The 15,426-nt window shown below is 43.3% G+C and overlaps 1 protein-coding gene across 2 annotated transcripts in view; it reads left to right on the top strand.

Annotated features, from left to right (window-relative positions):
- Window positions 1–15,426, top strand: part of POLR1A (RNA polymerase I subunit A) — a 137,936-nt gene that overhangs the window by 2,388 nt on the left and 120,122 nt on the right. The window contains exons 2-8 of one of the 2 annotated variants that reach the window (XM_056554407.1): window positions 434–638; window positions 1,705–1,854; window positions 2,085–2,189; window positions 2,298–2,383; window positions 5,602–5,702; window positions 8,974–9,060; window positions 12,547–12,643. In XM_056554407.1, coding sequence (XP_056410382.1) covers window positions 434–638; window positions 1,705–1,854; window positions 2,085–2,189; window positions 2,298–2,383; window positions 5,602–5,702; window positions 8,974–9,060; window positions 12,547–12,643 — 831 coding nt within the window. Of the gene's footprint in view, window positions 1–433; window positions 639–1,704; window positions 1,855–2,084; window positions 2,190–2,297; window positions 2,384–5,601; window positions 5,703–8,973; window positions 9,063–12,546; window positions 12,644–15,426 lie in introns of those variants that run through there. The other variant, XM_056554421.1, reaches the window with a different exon arrangement.

Here is a 15,426-nt window from a genome sequence, read left to right on the forward strand (position 1 = left end):
ACTGTGTACATACATTACATTACTTATCCTGTACTGATCCTGAGTTATATCCTGTATTATACTCCAGAGCTGTACTCACTATTCTGCTGGTGAGGTCACTGTGTACATACATTACATTACTTATCCTGTACTGATCCTAAGTTATATTCTGTATTATACTCCTGAGCTGTAATCACTATTCTGCTGGGGAGGTCACTGTGTACATACATTACATTACTTATCCTGTACTGATCCTGAGTTATATCCTGTATTATACTCCAGAGCTGTACTCACTATTCTGCTGGGACTGTCCTGTGAATGTTTATATCCATTGACATAAAGCAGACTTATTAAAAATGGTGCAAACAAAGCTGTCTCAGGAAAGCCTTAGTAAGATGTAACTTTTGCTGCTGATTCCTGTCGGAATGGTTACCAGGGTCTGTTTCTGTTTTAGGATGCTGAGTGTCAAAGCCATTACCAATCCCCAGTACCTGGATGCTGCGGGCAATCCTATGGCCAATGGCCTGTATGACCTGGCCCTAGGGCCCCCAGACAATAAAGAAGTGTGCGCCACCTGTGCTCAGGATTTCACTCGTTGCCCCGGACATCTTGGCTACATTGAGCTGCCTCTGACCATCTATAATCCCCTGCTGTTTGATGTAGGTATCACTTGTGCCAATTTTCACCTTTTTGTAAATGACTTTTTCCATGCTATGGGACATGTACCCCAGTGTGACATAATGGTGGCCTGCTGTAAGGAGCTACACCTGCCTGTAATGTAGAGCTTGACAAATTTATGAATCTAGGATGCCGCATGTCATGTGACATTACGCGACGTTATATGATCAGCCATTACTGTCCCATCATCTCTCCTCGTGTCAATAATTGGTGTCCCCTCCTCTCCGCCCTCAGTGTGTCTGGTATTGCTGTCCCCTCATCTCTTCCTGTCTATCACAGTCATTAGTGTCCCCTGTTTAAAGGGGTTATCCAGGATAAAACTTTTTTTTTTTTTTATATATCAACTGGCTCCAGAAAGTGAAACAGATTTGTAAATTTCTTCTATTAAAAAATCTAAATCCTTTCAGTACTTATGAGCTTCTGAAGATAAGGTTGTTCTTTTCTGTCTAAGTCCTCTCTGATGACACGTGTCTTGGGAACCGCCCAGTTTAGCAGCAAATCCCCATAGCAAACCTCTTCTAAACTGGGCGGTTCCCGAGACACGTGTCATCAGAGAACTCTCAGACAGAAAAGAACAACCTTAATCCTTTCAGTACTTATGAGCTTCTGAAGTTTAGATTTTTTAATAGAAGTCATTTACAAATCTGTTTAACTTTCTGGAGCCAGTTGATATATAAAAATTTTTTTTTCCTGGAATACCCCTTTAACTTACCTCCGCCTCCATTCCCACACTGATCCTCCTGCCCTGCCTCGGGTGTACAGCACCCGATGTCTTTGGTCGGGGCTCCAGTGTCGCATGACAGCCATAGCCTATTAGCAAATTTGACGTGAAAATTGCACCGTTGCGCCCCCCCCGGATCCAGCACTGCTTCAGGGCCGGGACTGAAGTCCCGCGATTCGTGCGCCTAGTGTGCACGCCTTGTTTTGCCGTGGGGAGCTGTGCTGGACACATTGTCGCCATTATCGGCATTGTCGCCATTATCATGAATATCGGCCAATCCGATAATCGGTCGATCCCTAGTAATAACATCTCCTTTCTTTCTATAGAAACTGTATCTCCTTGTGCAAGGCTCCTGCATCCATTGCCACCTGCTGACGTGTTCTCGTTCCACCATACATCTGCTGATCCACCAGATGAAGCTCCTAGACAGGGGGGCTGTACATGAGGTGTACGAGGTGGAGAGCGTTCTTAACCGGGTGAGTGGACCTATAGGAACGAAGTCTCTAAACTGTTGACCTCCAGGTGTTGCAAAACTACAACTCCCAGCATGCCCGGACAGCCAACGGCTGTCCGGGCATGCTGGGTGTTGTAGTTTTGGAACACCTGGAGGGCCACAGTTTGGAGACCACTGCTATAACTACATGTAAGATGTCTTTTTGTGGATTTGGCAATTTAAACTCTGTTCTGTCCTCTTCCTCCCTACCAGTTTCTAGATGACAATCCTGCAGCCTCAGGGAACGAAATCCAGGAAGAATTAGAAGCCTACACCAAAAAAGTTGTTAAATCCTATCCGAAGAAGGACATATCCTGTGTAAGTAACCGCAGACAGGAGCACTCCGCTTGTCTGTGCCGTCCAGGGAGTGACGCTTTTTAGTACTGTCTTGATTGATTTCCATCTGTGACTTCTTCTTTTTCTCAGGTGAAGAGTCTGTGTTTGATCAGGAACAAACTTTTAAGGGAATTTTGGCGGGAACAGACGAAATCTAGGAAATGTCCAAATTGCAAGTGAGTTATGAAGGAGACCGTATGGGGATGTGTATTTTTGTGTGCTCTACTTGTGGAGTATAAGAGTATTGGGGTTTGCCTTTATCTCTATGGGCAGTGTGGGCCTGGTGCACTAGGGAATGTGATATTATCCCGTACCCTAGACAGGACAATGGGCACTAATCCTCTCCACTGCTTGGGACCACCATGGAAGTAGCTGTTAAGGATTATCTTAGAACACCAGGGAAGGGGTCATTTATTACCCCAGATGAGGGGTGCAAAACCAGCAGGCTGCGTGTGCTTGGCATTCAACTTAGCCCCCTCTTATCCTACCACCACTACCTCAGACCACCAGGGAGGAAGACATTTGCCCTCTTCACTACCCTTGGTAACTTAGACCACCTGGGAGTCACGTATTTACCCCCATCGGTACCCTACACCACCAGGAAGGCAGGCATTCACCCTCCTTAGTACGCAGGACCACTAGGGAGCCAGGCATTTACCCAAATCATTAGCCTAGTCCACCAGAGAGGCAGGCGTTCACCCCTATCACTACTCTAGACCACCAGGGTGGTAGGAATTCATTCCTCTTAGTACTCTGCACCCCCTGAGAGGCAGGCATTTACGCCTCTCAGTACCTACACCACCAGGTAGGCAGGCAGGCATTCCCCCAAATCACTACCCTAGACCACCAATGGAGTCCGGCGGTTCACCCACGTAATTACCCTAGGCCATTAGGGAAGCAAACATTCATCCTCTTAGTACTCTGGACCATCCGGGAGGCAGGCATTGACCCCCATCACTACTTTAGACCACCAGGGAGCCAGGCATTCATCCCAATCCCAATCTAGACCACCAGATCGGCAGAAATGTTCCCTTTTCCTTTTGTTATGATTTTAAGTACAAAATATTCTGAAATGAGTCTATCGGTAATGATGACCCCTTTTGAGTGTAGGAATGGAACCCAAATTGTCTGTAAGATGAAGCAGCTACATTTCTCTTTATGTAGCAGTTCCCTGATGTATTTATTCATTTTACATTGTGAGGTGGAGCTCTTTTATTTCTTATATTCAGGGCTTACAGCTATTTTTCATGATCGCTCACAACGGCACCTATGGAGAGACCGCCTTCACATCCGCAGGACAGGGAACTGTAACTGAATTTGCATATAAGGATGGAGAAGGCCCCTTCTTCCCAGCTCTGTTTCCTGTCCTGCGGAGGAATGGGATGGGATCTCCATTGAGTGAAGATGGGGACTGTGGGGGCCCTGGTCATGTCTGAACCTACAGGGTACCTCAGCGGCTTAAGTCCTCCATCGGGAGGCCTATCCGTAAGCCTGGTGCAGCCTCTCCCAGCCTGTGCATCGCGCACTCTTCCCGGTTCCTCTCGCGCCTGGATTTCGGTGGGCCCGGGTTCCTTTCGGTTTGCTGTGGTGGCCGGAGTAGATTAGGGCCTTGACATTCTTTTACTGGTGCTGTGTTCACTAACTCCATTCCCCCTGTCGGCCGCGCTGCGGGTGGGAGTGCATGCGCGTGCACACATACAATTTAAAAGCATGTGACTAGAAGGGGGAAGCCGGAAGTGGCAGGAGAGGGGAGGTCAGATGACTTTCTTCCAGGAAGGGTGGCTGATTTAAGTGTGGGGATCATTCAAGGGAGGTGCCCAGCCAGTCCAGATACCTCCTATGGTGTATAGGAGGAGGCTGAGCTCCTGTCAGAGACAGAATGGAGCTTTTCACCCGAGACGATACCTAACGGTGGGGTAGGGGGACTATGTCCCATCTTTCCCTTCTATGGTTTGAGCTTGCTGAATTTTGGTTCTATTTTTAGGTTAAGGAGCTTCCTAAGAAAGTTAAAGGGAAGAGTAGAGAATGTTTTGTACAAAAGAAAGTTTGATAGGACGCATGTGGGGTCCCATTGTGATTCCTGTGTTAAGAAAATTGTTGAAGATGTGTCTCCAGCTTTCACTAGAAGTATGCAGGATCTGATTAGAGAAGAAATGAGCATGCAGACTCCTCAAGGGAGCGCCTGTTAAAGCACGTTCAGATAGTGCAAGCTGTTCTTGTGAAATGGAGGTCAATCTAGAAAATTCTCACCTTATCCCATCTCAAATATGTACGTTTTTAGGGATAGGTCTGGATTCATGGCGCCAGATTGCCTTTTTCCCCCAAGCCTAGATAGCCCTGATTCAAGACAGAGTAGCTCTTTTAATTCAGGGAGTCCAGATCTGCATAAGCTATGTCGGTCCTGGGTGTCCTCACCTTTTGCCTCCCTGCAGTCCAGTGGGCCCAGTATCATACCAGGAAGCTCCAGGAGCACATTTTTTTCCTATGAGACACGTCGGAGAGCTCTTAAGACAACCTGCTGGTAATTCCAACCCCGGTAAAAAGATCCCTCTCTTTAGGTGGGGTGTGGGGGGGAACCACAGCCTGAAGAACCTTTTCTACCAAAAGAAAGATCCTCGTCCCTCATAAGGTACTCCACTGCTCAGCTTTTGGAACAAACTGTTCAGAACGCTGGAGCCGGCAGCTCGTGACAGCATAGCCACGCCCCTCATGATGTCACGCCCGCCCCCTCAATGCAAGTCTATGGGAGGGGGCGTGACGGCTGTCACGCCCCCTCCCATAGACTTGCATTGAGGGGGCGGGCGTGACATCATGAGGGGCGTGGCTATGCTGTCACAAGCTGCCGGCTCCAGCGTTCTGAACAGTTTGTTCCAAAAGCTGAGCAGTGGAGTACCTTATGAGGGACGAGGATCTTTCTTTTGGTAGAAAAGGTTCTTCAGGCTGTGGTCCCCCCCCCCCCCTAAATAGTCTAGTCTAATCTACTCTCCATGGGTGCTGTTGTGGGCGATAATTGTTTTTCGTAGAGCCCACAATGGCACCCACAAATACCCACCCTGTATATAGTTTAACACAAAAATAAAAAGTTATAAAAGGATATAAAAAGATATCTTTCATGAATAGTTAGCTGTATTTTCTGATACATGATAGTTTCCTCTATTGCTTAGTATAGTCTTTTCATATAAGAGCGATTATGTGGTTAGAATAATCGTTAGTTTGGCTCCTTGATACTTTCTGAAGAACTGGGAAGAAGGGGTCGGTTCCATCCTTATATTCAATTTGGGTTCCTGATTCCTGTCCTGCGGATGAGGAGGCGGTCTCTCCATGGGTGCCGTTGTGGGCCCAACAAAAAACTATTACCGGTGAGAGTAATTTTTATTTTATTTTTTATCTTCAGGGCACCTCGCTCCCAAGTACGAAAAGAACACAACAGCAAGCTGACCATCATCATGAGCGACACTAAGAATGTGGTCAGCGAGGGGATTAAAATTCCAGCAAGTGAGTTGGCTCTGCTTCTTAGTTGGAGTGCCATTACTGTTTTATCTACGATGTACCGGAAGAATTAAAGGACATCTGCAGCGTTACAAACACTTATCCCCTATCCTCAAGATAGGGGATAAGTGTTTGATCGCGGGGGGTCCGACTGCTGGGACCCCCTGTGATCTCCTGTACGGGGCCGCGCCAGCCGCAGCATGACGTTGCGGTCAGCACGCCTCCTCCATACATCTCTATGGGAGAGGCGGGGAGGCAGAATTCGTGCATCCCCCATAGAACTGTATGGGGACAGGGAGGAGACGGGGCGTCACCGTCGACCTCTAGGTCGACGCTTGGCGCCTTAGTGCTCACCATGTGGTGGACAGGGGATAAGTGTAATGCCGCTGCAGTTGTCCTTTAAGTCACTTACTTGCTGTGAGGGCCATTCTTGTTTGCGATCAGGAGTTAAAAACCTTTTCAGCCCTAAGGCTATGTTCACACGGTGGAATGTCCACACAGCGGAGCGGCAGCAGAATATGCCGGCGCTAGGATTGCCCGGAAATGCACTCATAGACAGCAATGCATTTCCCTGCGGACTCCACAGAAAGAATAGACATGGCTAATCTTTCTGCGGATGCTGGAACCTGAATTTCCGCGTCCGAAACATCTGGTGTGGAAATTCTGCCATGTGAACAGTGCAGCAGCATCCCATTGAAATCAATTGAACTCTGCTGCTGTGGAATGTCTGCCATGTGAACATCCCAAAATACTTCTCACAGCTGAGGGTTTGCTTTATTTCTATCTGTTTTGGAGCTTAAAGGGGTACTCCGGTGGAAAACCTTTTTTATTTTATTTTATTTTATTGTTTTTTTTTTTTTAAATCAACTGGTGCCAGAAAGTTAAACAGATTTGTAAATGACTTCTACTATAAACTTTTTTTAATCCTTCCAGTACTTTTTAGCTGCTGAATACTACAGAGGAAATTATTTTCTTTTTGGAACACAGTGCTCTCTGCTGACATCACGAGCACAGTGCTCTCTGCTGACATCTCTGTCCATTTTAGGAACTGTCCAGAACAGTATATGTTTGCTATGGGGATTTTCTCTTACTCTGGACAGTTCTTAAAATGGACAGAGATGTCAGCAGAGAGCACTGTGCTCGTGATGTCAGCAGAGAGCTCTGTGTTCCAAAAAAAGAATTTCCTCATTAGCTGCTGAATACTACAAAGTACTGGAAGGATTAAGATTTTTTTAACAGACGTAACTTACAAATCTGTTTAACTTTCTAGCACCAGTTGATTTTAAAAAAGAAAAAAAAAAAAAGGTTTCCACCGGAGTACCCCTTTAACTCTGCAGCACATACCTCTCTCTCCTGTTCTGGTAGTTCACTGTATTCTATGCAGGTAAAATATTTGTATTCGGAGTCATTTGCCTAGACTGGATACTAGAAGCATAATTTTCTTTTATACCCCTTTTGAGGGTGCGATCTCGCAGACTTGGCTGCGATTCGTTTATAAATCGCCTGAAATGCTTTTTAGTATGGGTTACATGACCGGGACTGAAAGCATTGCAGGTATCTAGGATTCTTTCATTTTGGGTCTCTATTAAAGATGCAAAAATGTGTATATATTACGCATATCTGAAACCAGTCTTAGGTTTTCCAGGACACATCTAGCTTTGACCAGAAGTGGGTTTATTTCCTAGCATGAAGAAAGGGTACTCCAGCCTATTGTTTATCCTAGCACAGCACCATAAATCTGTTGTGGCTGTGTCTGCTACTGCAGCTCAGTCTCCGTTTTATTTTAATTCCAAGCATTAAAGGGGTTATCCAGGAAAAAACTTTATTTTTTTAATTTTTTTTTTATATCAACTGGCTCCAGAAAGTTAAACAGATTTGTAAATTACTTCTATTAAAAAATCTTAATCCTTTCAATAATTATCAGCTGCTGAAGTTGAGTTGTTGTTTTCTGTCGAACAACAGTGCTCTCTGCTGACATCTCTGCTTGTCTTGGGAACTGCACAGAGCAGAATAGGTTTGCTATGGGGATTTGCTTCTAAACTGGGCGGTTCCCGAGACACGTGTCATCAGAGAGGACTTAGACAGAAAGGAACAACTCAACTTCAGCAGCTCATAAGTACTGAAAGGATTAAGATTTTTCAATAGAAGTAATTTACAAATCCGTTAAACTTTCTGGAGCCAGTTGAGATATATATATATATATATATATATATATATATATATATATATATATATATATATAAAAAAAAGTTTTTTCCTGGATAACCCCTTTAATGCAATTTAAACAAAAAGTTTCCATTGTTTAGGGTCTCTGTGCAGGTTTTGATAAACCTCCTCTAGAGGAATAGTTGCTGAGTTGCCCATTGGAACCAGTCTGATCGCTTCTTTCATTGTGCAGAGGCCTTATCAAAAATGAAATAAGCCATCTGATGTGCTGAGTCCCCCACCGATTTTTTTTCTTAGTTATTGACGTATGATGTGCACGATTCACTCTCCTGCTCAGCACGCAATCTCTTGTGTTGTAAGTGACAGGCTCCATAGACTATCCTGCAATGAATGCCTTGCTGGGGGTGTGAAGCACAGTTTTGCACACTTTATATGGCTACGTTTTAGATCAGTGTTTCCCATCCAGGGTGCCTCCAGCTGTTACAAAACTACAACTCACAGCATGCCCGGACAGCCGAAGGCTGTCCGGACATGCTGGGAGTTGTAGTTTTGAAACAGCTGGAGGCACCCTGGATGGGAAACACTGATCCTAGCAATTGGTGATGATCTTAGCATGGAGACTAAAGATGATCGAACTTACAGTAAATTCGATTCGTCACGAACTTCTCGGCTCGGCAGTTGATGACTTTTCCTACATAAATTAGTTCAGCTTTCAGGTGCTCCCGTGGGCTGGAAAAGGTGGATACAGTCCTAGGAGACTCTTTCCTAGGAATGTATCCACCTATTCCAGCCCACCGGAGCACTGGAAAGCTGAACTAATTTATGCAGGAAAAGTAATCAACTGCCGAGCCGAGAAGTTCGTGACGAATCGAATTTACTGTAAGTTCGCTCATCTCTAATGGAGACCCTGACTAAACCAAACGTTTTGCTATTTTCAGTAACACTTTAAACTTTTGTCAGGTGACATTCGGCCTAAGTTTTCTTGACATTTGACTTTTTGTTGACTATAAAAGTATATGATGTTTCTACATTTTATTTTAACTTTTTTTTTCTGCTTCACTTCTCAACCTTGTGTATGTGTTTTTCACATTGTGCGTCTTTTATTTTTCAGCAACGGTGACCGCAGAGGCCGCCGAACGAGGATACCTGACTCCTAGCACTACAAAGGAACACATGGAGGCTCTCTGGGAAAACGAGGGTAATGCTAGGCCTATACTTTGTTACCTCTACTGTATTTAATGGACACACAACATGGCCAAAAGTGTATATGACCAAATTCCCATTACATCCCCACAGGCTTGTTGACTCTTCCCTTTTTTTGGTTTAGTTCCATTACACACAAAGGGAGGAGAAAAAGCTAATTGGACATAATGTCACCAAACTCCAAAAATGGGCTGTACAAAATATTTGGCACGCTTTCAAAATTGTGGAAAAATAAGATTGTTTCAAGCATTTGATGCTCCTTTAAACTCACCTGGGGCAAGTAACAGGTGTGGGCAATATAAAAATCACACCTGAAAGCAGATAAAAAGGAGAGAGGTTCACTTAGTCATTGCATTGTGTGTCTGTGTGTGCCACACTAAGTATGGACGACAGAAAGAGGAGAATAGAACTGTCTGAGGACCTGAGAACAAAAATTGTGGAAAAATATCAACAATCTCAAGGTTACAAGTCCATCTCCAGAGATCTAGATTTGTCTTTGTCCACAGTGCACAACATTATCAAGAAGTTTGCAACCCATGGCACTGTAGCTAATCTCCCTGGGCGTGGACGGAAGAGAAAAATTGATGACACAGGATAGTATGGATGGTGGATAAGCAGCCCCAAACAAGTTCCAAAGATATTCAAGCTGTCCTGCTGGCTCAGGGAGCATCAGTTTCCTCGCGAACTGTCGACATTTAAATGAAATGAAACGCTATGGCAGGAGACCCAGGAGGACCCCACTGCTGACACAGACATAAAAATGCAAGACTACATTTTGCCAAAATGAACTTGAGTAAGCCAAAATCCTTCTGGGAAAATGTCTTGTGGACAGATGAGACCAAGATAGAGCTTTTTGGTAAAGCACATCATTCTACTGTTTACCGAAAATGGAATGAGACCTACAAAGAAAAGAACACAGTACCTACAGTGAAATATGGTGGAGGTTCAATGATGTTTTGGGTTGTTTTGCTGCCTCTGGCACTGGGTGCCTTGAATGTGTGAAAGCATCATGAAATCTGAGGATTACCAATGGATTTTGGGTGGCACTGTACAGCTCAATGTCAGAAATCTGGGTTTGCATCCAAGATCTTGGGTCTTCCAGCAGGACAGTGACCTCAAACATACTTCAAAAATCCCCCGGAAATGGATGGTAACAAAGCGCTGGAGAGTTCTGAAGTGGCAGCAATGAGTCCAGATCTAAATCCCATTGAACACCTGTGGAGAGATCTTATAATTGCTGTTGAGAAAAGGCGCCTTCCAATAAGAGACCTGGAGCAGTTTACAAAGGAAGAGTGGTCCAACATTCCGGCTGAGAGGTGTAAGAAGCTTATTGATGGTTATAGGAGTTCAGTTATTTCTTCCAAAGGGTGTGCAACCAAATATCAAGTTAAGGGTGCCAATAATTTTGTCCAGCCCATTTTAGGAATTTGGTGACATTATGTCCAATTTTCTTTTTTTTTCCTTTTTTTTTGGTTTAGTTCCAATACACACAAAGGGAATAAACATGTGTAAAGCAAAACGTGTTACTGCAATCCTTTTCTGTGAGAAATACATCATTTTCTAGAAAAATTTCAGGGGTGCCAACATTTACGGCCATGACTGTAATTGTATCGCTTTAAAAAAAAAAAAAAAAAAATCTCAAACTATTCTAACAAAATTAGTATGTTTTGAAATTGCCCTATTTTGACCACCTATAACCTTAAAATTTTTCCGTACACGGGGCGGTGTGAGGGCTTTGGATAGGGGATAAGATGTCTTGGCGCCGGAGTACCCCCTTTAATTTACAGAGAATAATGTATTCCAGATCTAGGGGTTACAGCGCAACACCCTATTGATCACTATATGGATGAATAGGATCAGTTTACTTGCTAACACTTGCACAGTGTGTGTGTGTGTGTGTGTGTGTGTGTGTGTGTGTGTGTGTGGGGGGTTATTTTGTATATTGAATTCTGTGAATTCCCTGATAGATTTGCACATTGTGTATTAGAAAATCATGCTGCAATAGCACTTTGCACTCTTTGGATGCTCTGCCCACATTGATGTGATCTAGAATGCCTTATTCTCTGTTATGTAACTATTTATAGTGGTTTGTTGGTCAGGACATTCCAATTTCTGCTAATAATTAGACCACTGTTTTCCAAAGAGTGTCTCCAGCTGTTGCAAAAACTACAACTCCCAGCATGCCCGGACAGCCAAAGGCTGTCCGGACATGGTGAGAGTTGTAGTTTTTCAACAGCTGGAGGTACACTGGTTGGGGAAACACTGCTGTAGACTACGGTCATGCACTGCCTACTGTCAAAGGCTTAAAGGGGTTATCCAGAAAAAAAAACTTGTTTTTAGAAATCAACTGGCTCCAGAAAGTTAAACAAATTTGTAAATTACTTCTATTAAAAAATCTTAATCCTTTCAGTACTTATGAGCTTCTGAAGTTAAGAGTGTTCTTTTCTGTCTAAGTGCTCTCTGATGACACGTGTCTCGGGAACCGCCCAGTTTAGAAGCAAATCCCCATAACAAACCTCTTCTAAACTGGGCGGTTCCCGAGACACGTGTCATCAGAGCGCACTGTTGCCAGAAAAGAACAACCTTAACTTCAGAAGCTCATAAGTACTGAAAGGATTAAGATTTTTAAATAGAAGTAATTTACAAATCTGTTTAACTTTCTCGAGCCAGATGATTAATAAAAACTTTTTTTCTGGATAACCCCTTTAAAAGTGTACCTGTCACTTTAACAATCTTTTGATGTGTCCCAGAGACCCAATTGTTAGAGCGGGGAGAAAGGTGCGGCTGACCAATACAATCCCATAGACAAGCATTGTAAGGCTGTCTAGCTTGGCTCTTCTCCCAGCCAGTTCAAGCGATCGGTCAGGTTCCAGGTACTTGGACCCTAAAAGACATTTTTGTGAAATGTTTTTAGAGTGACAGTGCCCATTTAAAAGATTAGTGAAGTAATAATTAGAGATGAGCGAACTTACAGTAAATTCGATTCGTCACGAACTTCTCGGCTCGGCGGTTGCTGACTTTTCCTGCATAAATTAGTTCAGCTTTCCGGTGCTCCGGTGGGCTGGAAAAGGTGGATACAGTCCTAGGAAAGAGTCTCCTAGGACTGTATCCACCTTTTCCAGCCCACGGGAGCACCTGAAAGCTGAACTACTTTACGCAGGATAAGTCATCAACTGCCGAGCCGAGAAGTTTGTGACAAATCGAATTTACTGTAAGTTCGCTCATCTCTAGTAATACAAAAATAATGAAATATACATTTATTTTTTTAAATATGTATCAAGGATTTTTTTGTCGATATTTATTATTGTTATTAAATATATATATAATATATATATTATTATTATTATTTTTATTTTTTTATTTTTTTTTGAGACTGGAAAATAGACTTGTAATGTGTTTTTTTTTAAATTAATGAATAAATTAATAGTAATTTACATTTTAAATTCTCTCTTGCAATTGCTCCTTTATTCTTTGTTTCCAGGTTTTTTCCTACAGTACCTGTTCTTTGGCTTGATGAGGGAAAACGACCTCTCCCCAGACATGTTCTTCCTTGATCTTGTGGTGGTTCCTCCATCACGGTATTTTATTATTCTTCTTTACTTACTGACTTTTTATTGAAACCCAAGTTAGCAGGAGAAATTGGGGACGTCCTGCTTTGCTGATTTCCCCATGGAAATTTAATTTTCAGCATTTCTCGACCATGAGAATTAAGTTTTCACATTTCGATGATCTGTAGTCAGTTACTGTGAAATTTTGATTTTGTTTTTAAGCCTGTTGCAAGACTCTGAGCTATTTTACACTTTTCTTCCTCCCCATATTGCATAAGAATGGTGACTGGAAAAATATTTTTAAAGGGGTACTCTGCCATAAGACATCTTATCCCCTATACAAAGGATATAGGGGGTAAGATGTCTAATCGTAGGGGTACCGCAGCTGGGACCCCTGCGATCTCTGCACAGCACCTGACGTTTGTTTATAATGGGGGGGGTGGCGGCCGTCACACCCCCTCTCATAGATTTGCATTTAGGGGGCGTGGTGTGACGTTACGCGTGGGGCATGGCAGTGACATCACCACCCCCGCCGCCTGCTCCAAGCATTCGGAACAAAATGTTCTGCACGCTGGGGCAGTGGAGTACCCCTTAAACCCCTTTAGGGACTCATTTTCACCTTAACCCCTTAAGGACTCAGCCTATTTGGGCCTTAAGGACAATTTTATTTTTACGTTTTCGTTTTTTCCTCCTCGCCTTCAAAAAATCATAACTTTTTTTTTTTTTTTTTATATTTTCATCCACAGACGACTAGTATGAGGGCTTGTTTTTTGTGCGACCAGTTGTCTGTTGTAATGCCATCACTCACTTTACCATAAAATGTATGGCGCAACCAAAACAATACTATTTGTGTGGGGAAAATCCAAAATTTGCTAAATTGCGGTTTTCTTTTTGAAGGTTTCGTTTTCACAATTTACAGTTAAAATCCTGTATTTATCGGCGTATAACACGCACTTTTTAGGCTAAAATTTTTAGCCTAAAGTCTATCTGCGTGTTATACGCCGATAAGCTGCTGCAGTTCAATGATTTAAAGCGGGCGCTTAAAATCAATGAACTGCAGTGGCTTTGCAGGTGCAGAGACCTGCCGTCGCTGCCCGATTCTCTGCCCCTGCTTGTCCTGGGGTCTAGAGCCCTGCTGCCGGCCCTTCTCTCCCGCTGGCTATCGGCGCCGCTGCCCGTTCTCTCCCCCTGGCTATCAGTGCCCCTGCCCCATTGCTGGCGCCTTTTCTCTCCCCCTGACACCAATAGCCAGGGGGAGAGAAGCGGCGCCGATAGCCAGTGAGAGAGAAGCGGCGGCAGCAGGGCTCTAGACCCCAGGAAAGGCAGGGGGAGAGAAGCGGGCAGCGACGGCCTTTCCTGGGGGCTTCTGCGGGGTCAGAAACAGTGTATCGGGGTATACGCATGCACCCACACGCACCCTCATTTTACCAAGGATATTTGGGTAAAAAACTTTTTTTACCCAAATATCCTTGTTAAAATGAGGGTGCGTGTTATAGGCCGGTGCGTGGTATACCCCGATAAATACGGTAGTTAAAATGACATGTGTTCTTTATTCTTTGGGTCAATACAATTAAAATGATACCCGTGTTAACATACTTTTCTATTACTGTTGCGCTTAAAAATCACAGACTGTTTAACCAAATTAGTACGTATTTAAAATCCCCCTATTTTGTAGACCTATAACTTTTCCATTTTTCCGTATAAGCGGCGGAATGAGGGCTCATTTTTTGCGCCGTGATCTGTACTTTTTATTGATACCATATTTGCTTATATAAAACTTTTAACATTTTTTTAAATTTTTTTTTAAATAAAATGTTATAAAAAAGCAGCTATTTTGGATTTTTTTTTTTTACGTTCACGCCATTCACCGTACGGTATCGTTAACATTTCATTTTAATAGTTGGGATATTTACGCACACGGCGATACAAAATATGTATATATATGTGTATATATATATATATATATATATATATATATATATATATATATATATATGTGTATATATTTTTTTTACAATTTTTTGGGGGGTGAAATAGAGAAAATGGGACAATTTACGTTTTTATTGGGGGGTTTTCAAATTTCTTTGACTTTTTGTTTACTTTTTTTTTACTTTTATTTTTACACTTTTTATGTCCCCATAGGGGAATATTTATAGCAATCATTCGTTTGCTAATACTGTTCAGTGCTATGCATAGGACATAGCACTGATCAGTATTATCGGTGATCTTCTGCTCGATCGCAGACCAGAGCAGAAGACCCGTGGAAGGCAGCGGAGGCAGGTGAGGGGACCTCCGGCTGCTATGCTGGATGATCGGATCACCGCAGCTGCGTTGCTGACGATCCGATCATCCATTCAAAGTACCGCAATGCTGCAGATGCCGTGATCTGTATTGATCACAGTATCTGAGGGGTTAATGGTGGACATCCGCGCGATTGCAAATATGCGCCATTATGGGCGGGTCCCTGGCTGCTATAAGCAGCCGGGACCTGCCGCGCATTACGATCCGATGCTCGCGGTTATGCATAGGACGTAAATTTACGTCCTGATGCGTTAAGTACCAGCTCACCAAGACGTACATTTATGTCCTGCGTCGTTAAGGGGTTAAGGACTCCAGCAAACTTTTGTTTTTGCATTTTTGTTTTTTTCTCCTTCCCTCCTTAAAATCCTAACTCTTTCAATTTTGCACTTACAGACCCATATAGGGGCTTTTTTTTTTTTTTGTTACCAATTGTACTTTGTAATGACATCACTTTCTTTATAATATAATCTGCGGTGAAATAAAAAAAACACACCATTTTGTAGCTTTTAGGG

This window comes from Hyla sarda, chromosome 1 (genome assembly GCF_029499605.1).
Source record: "Hyla sarda isolate aHylSar1 chromosome 1, aHylSar1.hap1, whole genome shotgun sequence".
Classification (NCBI taxonomy): domain Eukaryota; kingdom Metazoa; phylum Chordata; class Amphibia; order Anura; family Hylidae; genus Hyla; species Hyla sarda.